The sequence below is a fragment of the Apiospora phragmitis genome, assembly GCF_038363925.1.
Source record: "Apiospora phragmitis strain CBS 135458 chromosome Unknown utg000013l:1.0-2965645.0:1.0-2969333.0, whole genome shotgun sequence".
Lineage (NCBI taxonomy): Eukaryota > Fungi > Ascomycota > Sordariomycetes > Amphisphaeriales > Apiosporaceae > Apiospora > Apiospora phragmitis.
The window spans coordinates 363202-380943 of NW_027117413.1; the positions used below are offsets into that span (position 1 = coordinate 363202).

At 53.7% G+C, this 17742-nt stretch overlaps 6 protein-coding genes across 6 annotated transcripts; 3 read left to right on the forward strand and 3 right to left on the reverse strand.

Annotated features, from left to right (window-relative positions):
* Positions 1–371: 371 nt before the first annotated feature.
* Positions 372–2855, reverse strand: PG994_013859 (tyrosyl-DNA phosphodiesterase domain-containing protein; the record flags this gene model as incomplete). Its single annotated transcript, XM_066865268.1, has 8 exons — positions 372–564; positions 692–888; positions 945–1231; positions 1315–1352; positions 1417–1601; positions 1664–1846; positions 1904–1946; positions 2146–2855. The coding sequence occupies 8 exons, from the start codon at positions 2853–2855 to the stop codon at positions 372–374; spliced, it is 1836 nt and encodes a 611-aa protein (XP_066708397.1).
* Positions 2856–4728: 1873 nt separating this feature from the next.
* Positions 4729–5643, reverse strand: PG994_013860 (uncharacterized protein; the record flags this gene model as incomplete). Its single annotated transcript, XM_066865269.1, has 1 exon — positions 4729–5643. One exon carries the CDS (start codon positions 5641–5643, stop codon positions 4729–4731), a length of 915 nt encoding a protein of 304 aa, XP_066708398.1.
* Positions 5644–8075: 2432 nt separating this feature from the next.
* On the forward strand, positions 8076–10629 carry PG994_013861 (uncharacterized protein; the record flags this gene model as incomplete). Its single annotated transcript, XM_066865270.1, is given in 4 exon segments — positions 8076–8282; positions 8404–8958; positions 9138–9853; positions 9867–10629. The coding sequence occupies 4 exon segments, from the start codon at positions 8076–8078 to the stop codon at positions 10627–10629; spliced, it is 2241 nt and encodes a 746-aa protein (XP_066708399.1).
* Positions 10630–10751: 122 nt separating this feature from the next.
* PG994_013862 (uncharacterized protein) lies at positions 10752–11194 on the forward strand (the record flags this gene model as incomplete). Its single annotated transcript, XM_066865271.1, has 2 exons — positions 10752–10803; positions 11031–11194. The coding sequence occupies 2 exons, from the start codon at positions 10752–10754 to the stop codon at positions 11192–11194; spliced, it is 216 nt and encodes a 71-aa protein (XP_066708400.1).
* Positions 11195–11892: 698 nt separating this feature from the next.
* On the reverse strand, positions 11893–12633 carry PG994_013863 (uncharacterized protein; the record flags this gene model as incomplete). Its single annotated transcript, XM_066865272.1, has 3 exons — positions 11893–12054; positions 12100–12312; positions 12361–12633. The coding sequence occupies 3 exons, from the start codon at positions 12631–12633 to the stop codon at positions 11893–11895; spliced, it is 648 nt and encodes a 215-aa protein (XP_066708401.1).
* Positions 12634–14046: 1413 nt separating this feature from the next.
* On the forward strand, positions 14047–15759 carry PG994_013864 (uncharacterized protein; the record flags this gene model as incomplete). Its single annotated transcript, XM_066865273.1, has 2 exons — positions 14047–14188; positions 14252–15759. The coding sequence occupies 2 exons, from the start codon at positions 14047–14049 to the stop codon at positions 15757–15759; spliced, it is 1650 nt and encodes a 549-aa protein (XP_066708402.1).
* Between the last annotated feature and the right edge of the window lie 1983 nt (positions 15760–17742).

Below are 17742 nucleotides of genomic sequence, written 5' to 3' on the forward strand. Positions count from 1 at the left end.
CAACCCCTCATCTCAATGTGGTGATGTTTGTGTCACAATTCTCAAGTCTATGCATGATCTAGTCCTATGGCGCGCATCTCTGGCGCACACAGACAATCGTAAGATAAGAATCATCATCCACGGCACCTCATCCGTCGACGCCACAAACAGATACAGACTGGCGCTTGTCATCTTTCCGGACTGATGCTGTGATGTGATGCATGGCTTTGGCGTCCATCACTGCGCGGGTTGCTCGTCCAGCCATCTGCATGATCCCCCCAAGGGCCAAACCTGCTCCCGGGCGCCCCGTGCCCAATCGGAACGAGCGCTCGATAGGAAATGAGCTGATGATACATTATTGATACTCGCGCGCGAGCGGCACAGAGAGATGGTCAGTCCCCGAGGAACAGCCACGGCCGCTTCGACCTGGTCCGCCCATAGTTGTCGTTGCCAGATGCGACTATTGGGACGGGAATGCTGCCCAGGAAGACAGACATATCGGATGGGGATGTTTTATTCGCTGGGGCGCTCCCCACCCCTTGCTCAGCGGCAGGGATCACCACCCCACACTCCCAATTGCGGCAGCTCAACTTGGGCTTGCCCGTTTTTTCTGTCGCTGGTCAAGCGTCCCCTGGAAAATCGAAGGGCCCCCCAGTGGTTAGCTATGTAGCTAGTACAGTATCACCTAGATGACAAAGAATCGAGCACCTACCAAGCGCTTTCCGAGAGGTTGGCGGATCCTACGTAGCCCCAAGCGACCGGCCCTCCGTTCGGCTTTTGCCCGCGAACCAGCATCATCTTGGTATGGAGTAAGAGGCCATTTCGGACATTTTTGTAGTCGTGAATGAGGTCTCGGGGAAAAGTGTCGGAATCCCACCACTTGGACTGCGCGCAGATCGTCCCGGCGGACTGGTTGGAGGGAAGATGTTAGTAAAAGGTGCCACCAGGCTTCGGGCTTGACATACCCGTGGCCCTCCGCGACTCTTTGCGACGGTATCGTGGGAGGGGAAGTAGATCCGGAAGTGATCGCCGAGAGTCGCCGAAGAGAGCTCGTGTTTGGCCATCCTGGCCTTGGTCTTGGAGGTCCTCTCGCGGAGCACCTTCTGGCCGTCGTCGCCTTGTGCGGCATAATACACGGCGCATAACAATTCATGGTTGACTGACCCGAGCGAGGAAATGACAAGGTCAATGTCGATCAGGCTCGGTGTGTTGAGGCCCAACGCAGACACGGCCCTGCCCAGCCCACAATATCCTGGCCCTCCAGGGTTAACACAACTGCTTCCGAAATTTGAGAGGGAATGAAGTCCTATTGACTTCCACCATATTTAAGCTTACCTGTTCGTTTCCAACTATCATCCACGTGGGTGCCTCCGCTACCCTTGCGCGTTAGTGGAAAAGGGAAAAGCATAACTGGGAAACAGCTGCGAGGGTTCTTACATCGTGTGGATGAAGGCGTAACGGTTTGTCTCTGCGAAATCATACTTCGCTAGGCTCGTGACTAAACCTTTATCTAAACCCTGAGCCGTGAGAAAGTAACAAAGCTCTTCTCCAAACATGGTAAGTTTGTTAGCTGCGGCAGCTCCGGGTGTTTGAACCTTCGGGAGATCAATTATGAAGATAACCTGTATGATAGTAGTCAGCGGTGCTGCGGTATACCAGGGGGTTACGATGGAGGGCTTCGCACATTCTCCATAGCCCCTGTCTCACCCCAGTCGTAAGGCACGAAATTGCCACTCGGGACGACTATGCGCAGGTGATTGGGGAATCGCAACAGTTGCAATTTGGAGTGCATTGAACCCATGGGAAGCATCGGCGGGAAACAAAAGCGGACATTCTCGTTGGGGGCGTTTGCCTCGATTTCCTTTCGCTGCGATAATGGTGAGAAATTGCAGTCGACTGTGGCAAGTAAAGGAAGCGGGCATACCTGTTGTTCGCTGGATGCGTATGCAATGCACATGAGCTTCGTCCTGGACACGTTGATTTTGGACAGCATCCATTCATCGTCCATTGACTACATGTAACCTGCTGATCAGCGGCGGCGGCGGCATGCATGGGAAAGGGGGGGGGGGCGACGCTTCACCCTGAAAGAGGTGTGGGCACGTCCATCAGGTCTAGACCACACAGCACATCTCTCCATCCCAGTCATTAGTCGGTGTGGTAACTTACAAGGAGCTGATAATGGCTAGCTGTAGCTGGTCTTTTTGGAGTACCTCGTCGATCCTGACTTCGTCCCCTGTTGTTGGGAAGCCCGCCGCCCATGTTTTCTTCACGACGCCTTTTGGCCAGCGCAAACCGCTCGTGGGAGGCATGGGCGTGGGCGTGGGCATGGCCATGGGCTTTGACGGACAGTCTTGACTCGTTGACAGCGGGACCCCTGTCGGGGGTGCACGGAATGCACCCTCCTCCACCAGGCCTGGCAGGCCAGTGGTATACTGAAGCTGCTTCCCCGGAGATGCAGAGGCCGTTTTTAGCCGGCGATTGCGATCTTGCGAGTCCTGGTTTGAACCAGGCGCCTTTCGTTTGCCGAGCCTGGCCAAGCGTTCCTCCTCCATCTTCTTGCGATCAAGACCCAATGCAGCAAGGCCGCTCTGGGCGGGCTGCGTTTGCTGTTGAACTGCAGGTGGTGACGGGGGTTTCATCTCCTCCTGCTTAGTGCTGTGCGTATCGTCTTGTCGTCGCAGTCGGTGAGATGGGCGGTAGACGGGAGGTTTCTCCAAGTCGTCCTCCTCGTCCTCCTCGTCCGAACTAAGCTGTATTGGGTTATCCGATGTGGAAGGGTTACCATGCTCAAGACCAGCTCCATCTTGAAGGCGGGAGAGGGCGATGGCGTAACGAAGAGCGGCCTCGTCGTCCTCAAAACCCCCGTTGCCATCCATCGGAAATGACCGCTTAGGCAACAGTTCAAGCTGGACAGTTTACATGAGAAGGCAGCGAAGTGTCTGGATTGAACTGGTGCTGGTCACTTGGGTGTTGGTCCCTGCATGACCAAACGCGGCGGTTGTTTGTTTGTTCACGAGCTGGCACGTGATCCCAGCGCCCAGGCAATTGATGTCAATTGCTTAATTGGATTAGGTTACTTCAAGCAATCGGATCGATTAATCAATTTGATCAGTTCGATCTGATAAAGAAAATTAAACAGCCCAAATGAAATTAAATGCCGTACCTGCATGTACCAACGTACCACCCCCCTGGCATCGAATCGTCTACGTTCGTTGAGGAAGTACCTAGGTTACCTAACATCTTTACCTGCACGCTAAACCCCAACGCCCACAACGACGACAACTCCAAAAGTGCCAGAGGGAGAGTCGCAGCGGATAGTCCCCAGCAGCCCAGCCAGCGTCTCCAGCAGCCCAACCAGAGCCCCAGCGACCTACAGTAGAGTCCGAAAACGGTGGTATTTCGGTCGATAGTGATTGAGGATGGCAGGTGGTACTCTGAGCCTACCACTGCTTTGACGATGAATCGCATTGAACTCACGAGCGGAAGAACCCGCACGCTTAGAATAGCCGAGTCGGTGCAATGGGTGCCCGGCTTGTGTTGTCATCAGATGAGGGCATGACAATATCAAGGTCGATCTCGCTACGCCTGCTGGGAGCTAGTGCCGGCGACTCTATCCCCCTCCCCCACTGTATCGTTCTGGGGAGGATCGATCTACCGACCGGAATCGCTTTCTCCCTCTCCCGGGGAGCCCATTACCGGAGCGGTGGGATTGCTGTGAGCAAGTTTGCCAAGCTCACGGTTGTCTCTACCTCGGGATGTCGCCCCCAAACCTGGCCAAATGCTACCTACATGACAGACCTTGTCGCTGTCCGGCTTTTGCAGTCGGATCAATCCCAGGTCAAGGATGGCATGGCTTCCCCGTCCTCAGGGATGACGCTTCATGACACCGGTCCTTGGTCCCAGCCCACTTTTGTTTATAGTTTTTCTAATCATCAGAGACGAAAGAGACTCAACCACGGCGGAAATCAGACGACCAACTAATATATTAAGCCTCCGGGAAATGACCCGAAACAGACTCTGACGCGAGGCGCAAGTAACCGCAATATATTAACCGCGCCTAACCCCATTGCCGAGGTAGAGGTAGACTGAAAAGTCCCATGGAGAAGTTGGAACAGCCCCATCACATCGCCTCTAAAACAAGGCCGTAACAGACGCCAGCGAGGTTCCATCTCCAGCTCATATCCCTGCAAAGAGGAGCATCGTAGCAGCATCCCACTAGCGGTTGTCTTGTACTTTTCCGACTACTCATCTTGGTAGAAGCAGCGAGTAATATCCAAATGCCTACTGTGACTTGCTTGAATCACAGCTCGTGGACTTCGTATCCTAACCAGCTGTATTATCATACAGAGTAATTGACTGATGAGCACGAGACTGTCGTAAGTGAAGTGAAGATTAGATATCATGGAAACCCTACAGGCCTCGACCCTTCGCTCAATGATATGCCTCACTTCCCCATTTGTGACATCGACACTCAAGACCGACATATTGTATCATGGTAATAGCAACAGAGAAAGTTGGTGGGCCCTCTATTGATTGCCACTTCAGGTACTTATGTTCTTACTACGAATCGTCAGGGGAATAATCACGAATGAACTAAGCAACTACGATTGTTTTTCAGCTTGGATTGAATTATTAAATAATTTATTTGAGAACTCTGGAACAGGTCAGGTGCCTTTTGAATAACCACCTATGCGTTATCCAAGTTTGAAGTATGACGCTTGTATGATGATATCTCTCCTCCCATAATTGTCAGCACAAGTCGTTCTCATAACTCCTTCTCCAAATGCCAAACCAAATGGTATCAGACAAACTCCCAAAACGCCAACAAACACAGCAACGCTGATCGACCGAAAACCCAAGCCCTCTCTCCTCCTGCACGGTTTCGAGCCACGCCCGGATGGCCGCGTCGGTCTGGCTGGCACGGGAAACGAACTGCTCCATCGGGTAGGCCTGGCACGTCTCCGCCTGCTGGAGAAGCCGAACCCCATCCGCGTCCAGCTCGGGTCTCTCATCGTCGTCGGCGTCGAAGCCGGAAGAGTCGCTGTCGTAACTGCCATAGCTCATACTGTCGTAGTATTCGTCGGCATCGTGGACAGTGCCGAGCACGAACGGGCGGTCGTCCACGTCCATCCCCATGGGCACGTAGGTCTCCGGAATATACCTGACGATAGATCCTTCGTCGGTGGGGTCCTCCAGCTCGGCCTTCTCAAAGAGCTGGAAGGTCGGCTTGAGTTGGATGAAGGAGTCGAACTTGATTTTGAGACCGTAGGCCTCCTCGCTCCAGAGACGCAGAGACTTGCACTCGCGGCCGCCCCAGAAGACGGTCCGCTTGAAGAGAACACAGGCATCTTGTCGGAGAGGTTCGATGTTGCGTTGGGATGCACCACCTTTGCGGTGGGCAGCTCTGACGCCCATCTCGGTCCAGTTGCCCGTGATGCAGACAACTGTCTTGAGCTTGTGGAGGGTGGAAGCCCGAACCAATAGGTCGACGGTGGTGGGATCATCCCATTTGACGTTCATGGCAAAGGTTGCTGCCTGGCCGACCATGACGAAAGGATGTTTGAGGTTCTGGAGTTGGGCAGCCACTGCATGGAGACTTCGCACTGACTCCTTGACTGGATCCCAGGTCTCGTGCTTGTTGAGGGAGAAAGACATGAACGACATGGTGGAAGATGTTATGGTGTGTTTTTGAAGTGTAGATGTGAAAGTGAAACCGATTGATACCACTCTTGAGAGGGTTAGTGGCAGTTTGATATCAGATTCTGTACAAATAGTTGTGAGTGAAGAACAGTTGTGTTTGAGGTCTCAAGAATCTAAACGTGTTGAGTAAAGAAGAATTGTGTGCTGAGTATCGAGAAGGAGGCTCCTCGATAGAGTCAGAGTATTGGCGTTGAGTGAAGAATTGGTGTATTGGTTCTCAAGAAGCGGGCTCAATATCAGCAGAAGAGAATGGGATGATGAATCAGTTAGAAGGATTGGGAAATCAGCTAGAGTTTGGCTCTTTCTCCGGGCCTCAGCATGGCTGGAGCCTCAGCTATGGTATTCAGAGTTTGACATCACTCGGGTCTACCTATCTAGTCAACCAGACAAGTCCTGACGTCGCGAATGTGAAGTGTACCAGGGTGTCGGTAACGCTAAATCCATACGAGCAGTCACCCAATGCGTGAACAGTAGTAGTGTTCTTCGAGCCAACCACTCAGCGTGACGGAGGATCTATCTTTGCCATATAGAAAGAGGCATCTATCGGATTACACAGCCCCAGATAGAAGAATGGGATCTTTCTTCGTCAGTCGATATAGCTTTTCATAGGGGAAAAAAAGTCAGTTCGTGTAATCCTTTTTCGGTTTGGTAAGGCTTCCGCAACCATGGCCAAAATGCTCGAAAATATAGGAAGCTTGAGGCGGCAACTTTGTTGTGTTTCCATGACGAATACTTTTGACATGTTTAGTGGCGTATACTATAGCAAGCTGATATAGTGTTCGAGTTGGTTCTTTTATAGCTTGATTTGTGGAATGTGGTTGATGGTAATTCGACGAATGTTGGTTCCTTTGGACCAGGCAGATTTGCTGTCTCTGGTCAAATGGATCGAGTGGCTCCGGGCCTGTAAAGAAACTCTCGCTACCATTGACCACAAAAAGAATATCCAGTATTGATGCAAATTGTGAAACTTTAAAGGGTCAATGTCGATATAGTAATAACAGGAGGTCAATCGACATTCCGATCCCATGACTACTACAAGAACCCCGGCTTTTGATCTCCCCCAAGATGTGACATGGAATATTACGACCGAGAAGATGAAAAGAAGAATTTTCCTCTTATTTTCAAGCCATGTACAAAGAACCCCAAATCTGGTTATCGTTGTGTCATTCCAAATGACGAAAAACTCCATGCTTGAATCAGCCGGCCCGAACTCCAGTGATGCGCGTGTGGAGGGTTCATAACCTCCGGCATAGACCCAACCAGCCTCGGAAGATGTAGACAAGAGAGAATCCACCAGAATCGTGGACGCAAAACCTAACTCCACTGCTTCAAAGCGTTCTTGCGAATGGCTATTGCACAATTTGTTAGCAACTATTCGCATGGACGGGATGCTGCATGCCGACTTGCCTCTCATGCACTGCTCAATGCTTGCTTGTGTATCATCTTTCCTAGTCTTTTCGTCTTGCTTGAGATAGAAGGAGAACGTCGAGGAAGAGTCTCGCGGTACGTTGGCAGGGTTGCCAGAGCGTTGCGAGGGCACTTGGGACGTTACGCTGCCGAGACGAGAAGGCATGATGATCTTTAGTAAAAGTAGAAATAGCCAATGATCCCTTGATGTCTGTCGAAAAAGATAAGCCTGATTGGTCTTGTCGTTGTTGATGCAAGCCTAAGAGCGAGATGGTGGTCGAGGGTTTGAGTTGGAGATACTAAGTCGTATGAAGCACGACTCTCCTTCTATATACCCCGGTGCCTGGGCCTGCATCAGACCTTTGGTCGGGGCAATCGAACAGTCATTTCAATACCCGTGACGCATAGGCTGTTGACGCGTACAGCCTGCCGGCCTAGAGGCCGGTGTAGCGTAGGAAACCTGCGACTCGGAATTAGTAAGCCAAGCCTCACACGCCGATGAGAAGCCAGGCCGTTCCGAACACGCCACGCCGCTTAGGATACGTCATGCCGGTTCGAAATAGTTACGCTGGCCAGGTACGCAATATCCATACGCGGCGTACCGCAAAGAGTCTTGGCATCCAAGGCATCCCAGGATGCGGGTCACGAGAATGGCAGCCCATATGTAGCAGTGCTTACGCGCGCTTGACCTAATGGAGATGTATTCCGAAGTCCGAGATTGTAGAAGCTGGCCAATAAGGCCATTGCAGCTTCGGCATGAGCTTCGGCGTTCTTTCTCATCATCTCGGTCCTCAGACTCAGCCATGCTCACCTCTCTTCTCCCCATCGCCTCGTGAATCGGTATGGATAGGCTTGCTCTCCTGCTTTCGGAGTCTCTAGGTATCTTCAGATGCCGCTTGAATACTGTGATGCGCCCTCTCCACAGACCAAGGAATACCGACAGCGTGTTTCAAAGACAACACATCTGAGTCAATATCCGTATGCCGAATATGGATCACCAACCCGGCGGACAAGTCATCCAGCTGCAGCAGACCAGCCAGACTCTTATTGGCAAATACCGTCGGAACCGCAAATTGCAGTCTTGCGAACCATGCCGTAAATCCAAATTGGCGTGCGACCACAGTGTCCCCTGCGGTCGGTGCATCAAGAGGCGGTGCGTGGACAAGTGCTTCTATCACCCAAACCCTCTCACATGTGTAAGTGCCTGTATTCCGAAGTCGGTTGTGACAACCCGACTCGGAGGGTTATACCGAGCTCTGCGTTTAGCCGGTGCTTGCATCGATTGACGAAAGACCTCGACAAGCTAATGTGACACAGAATCGGCAAACAACATCACCCACAGTCCCAGCGCCATCTGATTCGCCGTCATATTCTTTCGGAGGCTCCCATAGGCTTGTGCAGTCGATAGAGCCACCACATGGCCCAAAGTTTGGGAGACCCGTTCGGTTTTCTTGTAGGGAAGCACCAGCAGTTCACCGCGCCTCTTCGGCGCCGCCATTGCACCACGCCCATGGTCATGGAGTTGTCCACAGCGAGAAGCAGAGCTTCCTTGGATCGACGTCTGTGACTTCCATGCTGACAGAGGACTTGGAGAAGCTAGGGGTACCCTCTATGGATTTGCAGACATTCTCCGCCCAGAGCGTGGCCATCTCCTATGACCGCATTACCAAGGGATGTGAAGTCCTCGCTTTTCTCAAGAACAACATGATGGTCAACCAATTCATCGATTGCTTTTACGGGGCCTGGGAGGGCGATGTTGCTTTCTGCATAGAGCCGATCATGAAGATGTGGCTTATGGAGCTCTGGCGCTTCCATGGTGACGTCTTGAAAAGCCAGAATCCCGACAAGATTCGACAGCTCTGCGAGCTTATTGTGAGTGGACGCTTTCTTTTTTGTGCCCTTTTTCGTGTTTACTGAGATGCATATCGAAAGCGTCCGTCAGTGGGTGGTTGACGCTCCACCATATTGAGAGGCACCCCTGGATCTGGAGGGTCGGGGTTTTTGCAAATGGCTTCGGGCGGCAACCACTAACCAACCTCGTGGTACTGCAGTGGCGCAATACTCAATCCCCATTGATATACGATGGCAAGACTTCACCGAAACAATGGATACTGCTGTCCACAGGAGCAAATGTTCGATGGGACGTCATCGGTTTGATGGCTTGCTATGTGGCAACGGCAGCCGCGGCCGGAGATAGCTCGAAGAGGCTTCTCGCAGAATACCAAATTACTCGAGAGGCTGTCATGAGTTCCATGGTCGACATTGCAGCCAATTGCCTCACATTCTGTCGTGAATGTGAGATTCTGGACGACACATTCCTCTGGCTTGCGGCGGAGTACTACGGCTTCATTAGCTTTGTGAAGGGTGATATCAGCTCCACAGTGTACCGGGCAGGGGCCGAGTTGTGTAGTACGTTCCTGGCGATGGGACTTCACCAAGATATTCGAGCCAACGCGAAAGTGCCGCCTTTCCTTGCTCAGCTCCGAAAACAGGTGCGAATGGTCACTTACAGTACGGAGATTTCGGTATCGGCGTTCCTCGGCCGGCCACCACGCCTGTCATACCGCTATATCAACCTTGATACCGGATACGACTTCACCAACGCCGAGATCCTCGCAGAGGAAAGTGAGTTTGCGGCCAATGTGTCTAAACTTCTCGAGGGTGGCTTTAACTCTGACGGTCGTGCTGGCGCCATTACCTTTTGGAAGGTTTGGATACCCTTTGCGATCCTGCGAGAGCAGATCCTGGAGCTGGCGCTTGGGAACCTGTCTGCCGACGAGGTGCTCAGGGCGAGCAGATGAGATCCAGCAGAAGGCCAAGGAGCAATGGGCCGACGTGCCAGCCGCATATGCGAGATGCAGAGACGAAGAGCTACATGTGGGCGCAAAGAAGACCGGGTTGACTTTGTATGGCCATATTATTCGACAGAGCACGCAGGCCAACGAGTTTCTCCTACAGCGAGTCCGCTTCCAGAAGGCAGGAGCTAGCGCAGAAGGGCTGATCAAAGTTGCGCAGCAGATTTTCAAGGACATCATACGCATCAGCGAAGATCCAGAGCTGACGAAGATATCATCGATCAACACTAACCACATGGTGGCCATTCACGGCCTGCGCTGCGCTGCGGTTCTGGCCGTGGAGCTGCTCAGACAGGAACAGCTGCCAGTGTATCCCAGGGAACCGTTGCTGCCGCGAAGCCAAACCATACAGGATCTCTCCGTGTTCGTGTCCAGGCTAGACTTAATTCTCAAAGTTGAGGTGTTGCATGGAGTCTTTTCCATGTGCGAACAAGGCCGAAAAGTACTGACCCGCATCCTGGACAAGATCCTCAGTCCACCGAATGCGGCAGATCGACCGTGCCAATCCTGTCACACAGGCGGGTACCAACACGCGCATTCACAATCGGCACTGGATAATTTCCAGGATGGAATGGTGCCAAGCGATGGGGGCGACTACTTGGGCCATACGTCGTTCATGTTCATGGATGATTTCAACCTTGCGATTGATGCGCCGTACTTTGGGCCAGACCACGACTTCCGGCAATAGCTGGAGAACACGGAGTGAACTCAGACACTGCCATGAACTTGGTGTGGCTTAGGCGGTGGCTAGTGTAGAGAATGTGGCGCTCTGGGCAGACGTCATTGTGCTTTACAAGCTTTCCCGGGCCAATGCCTGCCAAGGTTGGCAGCGCCGTTGAGAGACAGCACATCACGTTGCGACGTCATATCATAACACAGCGGTTTCGCTTCATAAACTAGAGGCAGCTTTATTGCAAAGACTCTGGTCTTTACTTGTTTCTTCCATAATTATTTCCTCCAACAACAGAAAACCCTCAGGACTTCGAAGCGAAGACCATTATATTAAGCTCAACACGAAAACCTGATTGTAAGTCAATGTTATCCCCAACAGCAGGGCTTCGTCTGGATTGCTAACCAGCCGACGAAAAGTTAGAAACCGATTTCGTACCACTCCAAACAACATGCCGTTCTTCTGGTCCAAAGGCGTCGGTGGCAAGCATTTTGGTACCAGCGTCCATGCTGGCCGAAATGGTGTGCACCGCGGACCCTGGCGATTCAGCTTCGGCAAATTCAACTGCTTCAAGGCCCACTAAGCCCGCTGGCCTCGTACCGCGACATCAACGGAGGGTGGAATGGATATGCACACATCAAGCGAGAGCTCGATGCTGGCTTCACGAGCCCAAGGTCTTCAATTGGGTGTCAAGGGTGGCAGACACGACTGCGGCCATGATTACGAGTTGACTGGTCTGGGGCTACAGACGGAGTTGGTGAGGAGTTTTTATTGATGCAACGTCGAGAGCTACGAGAACCGGTTCTGTTTTGATTTGAGATACCATACATGCGCAGCGGAGTTTTCGGCTTTTCCATAATATAAACTGATTGGGAATCTACTTGCGACACCATGTCTAGTGCCCTTGGCCGCCTATCTGTCTTACTAAGGGACAAGCTTGTTTACATGGATGGTGGCCGCCTAGCCACCTCATCTAAGAAGGCCTCAACCACCAAGCCACCCAATTCTAGGCAACCACAACTTCAGACTGGGGAGCGGATTGGTTCACGGCTCTTGGGGCAGAATGATCCTGGTTCTACTGTGCACAGTTACTTTTACGTGTCCAAACGACGAGTCTTTACATCGTTCATCCAGTGTCTTGCGAACTTGGCGCAATGTCCAAGTGGTAACTGCCTGCCGAAGCTGTCTTCCGAGATCACCACTTTACCAATTGATAAACTTGGGGATCATTGAAACAGACCCCAGCGCGAGAGAGAATGGTTCTGCAGCATGGCACTGGTATCAATACTCATCATGGCACTTCGGGCCGCCGCCAGCATTTCCGATAATCCCCGCTGCCCAGCCAATGGAGTCCTCAAAGCCAGCATCCCGGGCCGGAACCATCTGCCCACCATGGCTGCCGTGCATGATCATCTTCTCGCCTGCCGTAACACCATCGAGCACCTGGACCTTCGCGTCTACTGATCAGGCTGTTCTGAGTGGCCCGACCGTTAAAACTTTCCCTTCCCTCTCGCAGGCGGTAACAGCAGCAGCGAAAAGCAACGACAAGGAGACTCCACCTCCCCATACTACTACCCCACTCTCAAGTCCCTGAAGCTTGGGGGATACGAGTTCGACCAGAGCGAATGGGCTGACGTCCAGCCCAAGGACTGGGACTACCTCTGGTGGATCCAGAGCGGCAGATTCCGCAGGTGGTGGGCGCTGTGGCGGTCGACACCCCGTGAGCAGCTGGAGCTGCGCAACCTAGACCTGTGTCTCGAGGCCATGGACTGGGGCGCACTGGAGCGCCTCGAGTTCGCCGAGGGGGTCTCGACGTATTTTGTCGATGTTGGTGCCCGGCATCTGACGAGTCGTCTCAAGGATCTCGCCGTTGGGGTCCCACGATGCTGCAATCGCACTATTCACTACGGCTCGAGAGCTTGGTGTGGACCGACCCCAGCAGAGAACCCGCAGCTTTAGGCCCCATTCTAGACCGCCACGGTCCGTCGCTGCGCCGCTTCGAGATATGGTCTCACGAGCCATGGTACCCCGGGTACTTCGATCCGGACAAGGCGGCGCTTAATGCAACTCAGATCCAGCGCATTGCCGAGGGTGCCCAAATCTGGAGCATCTGGCACTCAAAGTCTACCGGAGCGGCGACGACGATGTTTGGCCTTGGGAGATCTTCGAGGCGGTCGCGTCCGTCCCACGGCTGGTCTCGGCCGATGTCTGGCTTGACCTCGCGGCTGAGTGCATGTGTGGTGCCCCAGCGTTTGCAATGCGGCCTTCTTCGCGGAGGTGCAAGGCCGGAGAAGAATACCGGCTGCCGATTCTGAACATGACGTCGGCGTCGGACATCTTCAGCTTCATGGGGGCGAAGAAAGTAGGCTCCGTCGAGTTGGAGCGCGTAACCTTCTGGGTCGGCGACTGGGAGCGGTCATGGGATGGGTCGCTTTACAAGCAGAGCTGGATCGAGGGCAGGCGGGCAAGAGTCGACTGTAATGGGCTTCGTCAAGATGGGTCGCGCGCAGAAACCTTGGAAGACATGTGTAGGTTCACTGTCAATGAACTAGATGGCCGGGCGTTCGGCGATGAGGAGCTCGGGTTCGATGGAGATGGACTGCCGTATATTGTCGCGGCATCGACCGTCGAGGAACAGGAGCTCCTCGAGCTGCAAGGGCAGATGGCATTATGATACACGGACGAGGATCCAGGTGGTTGCTTACACCTCGGCAAGCCGGAGAGACTTCCCCTTTCCCGCTTTACAGAGGTGCTTGTGACTATCGATACGATACGAGACTCGATTGTGGCTTTGGGCCATTCTCGTGCTCCAATTATGGGCTCGCCGGCGAAAGCTTTGGTTCAGCAATCCACCTCGGTCCCCGCTTGGGTGTAAAAATAGCAGCCGGCACGGTTAGATCCGATGGGCGGCATCCATTTGCCGCGCTGTCACTTCTCAACCCCTGGATGGCGTTTGTAATTGAAGGGGCCATATTGGCTCGTGTCCCAAGGTTTTGGTTCTGGACCACGGACAGATCCGGATTTGGTTCCTCATTAGTTTTTTCCTCCTCCAGACCCTCTTCGGCCTTCACGAACTTCTCCTCCAAGCGGGAACCCACCCGCATGAAGTAGCAATGCCAAGGCCTCGATACGAGAATCAGTGACCCACATTGCCGGCGTTACTCCGTTCCAACAGCTCCGGAAATTGCATTTCTTTTTGCACTCGCGATAATATTCTGAGATCCCGTTCTTGCTATAAGAGCCAAAGGGCTGCCGTTCCGATGTTGCGGTTATTAATCCCTAATTATCCACTTGCGCATCCTAGATCGCAAATCTTCGCTCTTTTTCATCGAAGTTGGAACCGATCGTTTTTCAACCGGGTTCTGAAAACCAATTAGCCCGGTACTACAGTCGTTACTCTTTTATTACCTTACGGTGGGATTGAAAACCGCCAAGATGAGATCGAACACTATAACATCATATGCCATCGCCGGTGCCCAACTCGCCAGCGCCGCCTTCGTATGGCCGTCAAAGTATGACTACGTGGAGGATCTGTACAGTCTGCAAGCCGGCGCCATCAGGCATGGCTTCATCGACAGTGAGTAACGATACTTGATCCCGATGCAGCTCCCAACCACGCCTGCTAACAGCCAACACTCAGATGTGAACCCCTGCTCTTTCAGTGAAAACGTCAAGGGCCGGCAGGATGCGGCCGCTTGGGTGCGCACCGCGTACCATGACGCGGCGACGCACGACGCGGCGGCGGGAACCGGCGGTCTCGACGCCTCCATCCTGTTCGAGACTGATCGGCCCGAGAATCCGGGCACGGCGTTCAACGACACGTTCGGCTTCTTCTCGGCGCACTACAACAGCGACGTGCAGTTTGCGGATCTGATCGCGCTGGGCGTCGTCACCGCGACGGCCAGCTGCGGAGGGCCCAAGGTCCCTCTTCGCCTAGGGCGCATCGATGCGACCGAGGCCGGGCCTGCGGGCGTACCGGAGCCGAAGCAGGATCTCGATACGCACAAGAAAATATTCGCCAAGGCCGGCTTCAACACGGAGGAGATGATTGCCATGGTCGCGTGCGGCCACACGCTCGGCGGCGTGCACCACGAGGACTTCCCCGACATGAACGAGAACGCCAACAAGGGCGAAGTGTCGCGGTTCGAGGGCAACGACAACGAACACCCCTACCAGTTCGACAACGCCATCGCGACGCAGTACCTCGACGGGTCGACCGAGAACCCGCTGGTTGTCGGTCACAACGACACCACCAACTCCGACAAGCGCATCTTCGGCGCCGACGGCAACAAGACCATGAACGCCCTGAAGGACCCCGCCCAGTTCAAGACCATGTGTGCCGATATCTTCGCGAGGATGATCGACAGCGTCCCCGCCGGTGTCGAGCTGACCGAGCCCCTCGAGTCCTTCGACATGAAGCCGTACATCAACACGCTCGCGCTCAACAGCAACGGGACCCTGGACTTCGCCGGCCGCATCCGCGTGCGCGTGACGGAGGGCGTGACGGACCGTGACCCCGAGGACCTCGCCGTGCGCCTCGTGTACACGGACCGCGGCGGCGCCAACAACGGCACCATCGAGACGCAGCCCGAGCGCCTCATGGGCGGCCGATCGACGGGTCTCTTCGGCGAGGTCTTCAAGTGGTTCAACTTCGCGACGCAGCTGGACGCCAGCACCGGCATCCGCGGCTTCACCATCGAGCTCACCGTCCCCTCGACGGGCGCCGCCACCGTCTTCGACAACCAGGGCACGGGCCTGTACCCCGTGCAGGACGCCATCCTGTACCAGAAGGCGCAGTCGTGCATGGACACCCACACCGCGCAGGCCGGCGACCCCTTCCCCTTCACCGTGACGGCGGCCGTGCGCCGGGACCAGGCCGACGCCGCCGCCGTCGCCATGGAGCTCGCGTACCGCACGCCGCGCCAGGGCATCGTCATCGACAAGCTGGAGAAGAAGAAGTTCGCGCTCGAGCGCACGGACAAGAAGACGCCCAGCGACGGGTACGTCCTGTACGAGGTGCAGATGCCGCTCGCGTCCGCCAGCTGGAGCACCACGATGGACCTGGTGCTGGGCGAGGGCGAGGGCGAGAAAAGGGTCAACCATCTGATCACGAACGAGCTTGCTGGTGCCGCTTGTCAGGAATTATAGGTATACACAAAACTATGTTATATAGTAGCATAGACGAATAAGGGGAACTTGAACAACTGTATTGTAAACATTGCGATATTTTGTGGCTAATTGATACGCCCAGTTTGGCATCAAGAAACCAGACTATCTTTAGAACTACCGCGCTCTTGGCACATGTCCCTGGCGCGAGTCCTATTGCTCTTTTGCGCATAAATATCGCCCATTCCCAATACTCGAAAATCGATTCGGAACGGCGCGACGCAAGAAGTCCCAGAAGACGACCATACGAAGTATTAATTACTTGATCTGAACTGTATTGATCAGCCCAATACATCCTTGAAGTAATCAACCATACTCATGGAGACGACCCCTCCTGATCCCGATGATTCCAGCGCCATGATTGGGTAAAGATATGCTGGTGCAGTCCATGCCATCCATAATCCCACCCAAGTCCAGCCCAAGCAGCGTTGCCACAGCTTGATGGAAGATTGTGCTGCAGGCTGAGACCTGGCATTGTACAGTGAAAGAAAGAGGTCTTCAATGACGAGTCCCAGGTACTGAATCAGAAAGAATCGCATTGCTCCTGAATGCCGGAGCGGGATGCCTGATGCAATGTCGATGGCAACATGCTGAAGCCCAGAAAGCAGAAAGACCAACCAAATGCGCAAATACCGCACCAGAATGGTACCCCTTCGAAGATGCAACACATCATGCATGAGAAATCTGGACATGGCGCTTAGTCTATGGGTGTTTATCTGATGCCAGAAGGTACTGTATAGACTTGATCAGTTTCACAAGCGGAAGTGTGCGAGAGACGGGTGGACGTAATGCATACCTCCCGAAGTATTTCAGACTATAGGTTTGATGAAAGGGTCCGTTAAAAGGGTCCGTTAAAAAGGGGGCCAGTCATCCGGACTATTCAAGTTTATGGCCACACAGAGGAATGCTGCCACATTGTATACTCCTCGTTGGAAAGCAATCAATCCAGCACAACCTCCGGTCGCTGCGGCAAATCTCACAAGTAGTTCTTCTAGACACCTCAGAAAGCCGAGAAAACAGGCCGACTTTATCCAAAGTAAAGAACTTGGCAGAAACATCGGGATCGGAGGACGAGGACATGATGTCCAATAGCAGATAACAAACCACGACTGTCAAAGCGGTCTGAGAACAGAAGCGTATTCTTGATGTGCGTAGTTTCTCGTCAAGCCGAGGCAGATTTCGGACTTGGTGTGGAGTGTTGACGAAACGCCACGAGAAGAAGACAGCAAGGCCAAATTGGATACGCTCCGTCAGCTTTATTAGCCTCGGCGGCTCTGGCGATTCTCGCATAGCCGACTCTCGAGATGCGGAGTTTTTCAATCTACCGCCGGGTGGCCTCCCAATCTCTCCCTTGATTAAATCTCGTAAGGGACCACGGGTTTCGAAGCTCCATCCACCCAGCACGGCGACATCCAAATAGTGCAGAAAGGAAGACACCGTGAATCCCCCGACCGCGGAAGCCCACACGCTTTTGGCGATGTACACCGGGCAGCTGAGGAGGCAATGCCAGGCCAGAGCCCCGACCACGGGTAAGAGGGCGGCGCGCCACGACGATTCGGCGGGGACAAAGCCGACGGTGGCAGTGGTGAGCGCAAGCACACCAATCGAGTCGAGCAAAGGGTGGTAACTCATGTTGGCGCAGTTTCGGAAGAACAAGCAGAAAAGGAACGTAACTTGAATCGACAAAGCGATGCTTAGGACCCGACAGTTTCAAGCACACACCGAGGCAAAAAAGAGGGAAAGAGGTAGAGTGAGCCTTTGGTTTCTCTCCAGTCCCGACCCGTCGGAAACGAGACAGTGCCGTTTCACAGCCGCCCACTCCAGATAAGGCAGGCTAACTAACAGGTTGCACTGGCTCAGCCCTGGGCTGCCATTTTGCCCTTTTGGGAACCAATCAATTTACGGAAGAATCTTGAACCTTTGAGGCCCAAAATCAAGCAAAGAGTAGAAGGAGGTCGGCAGCTG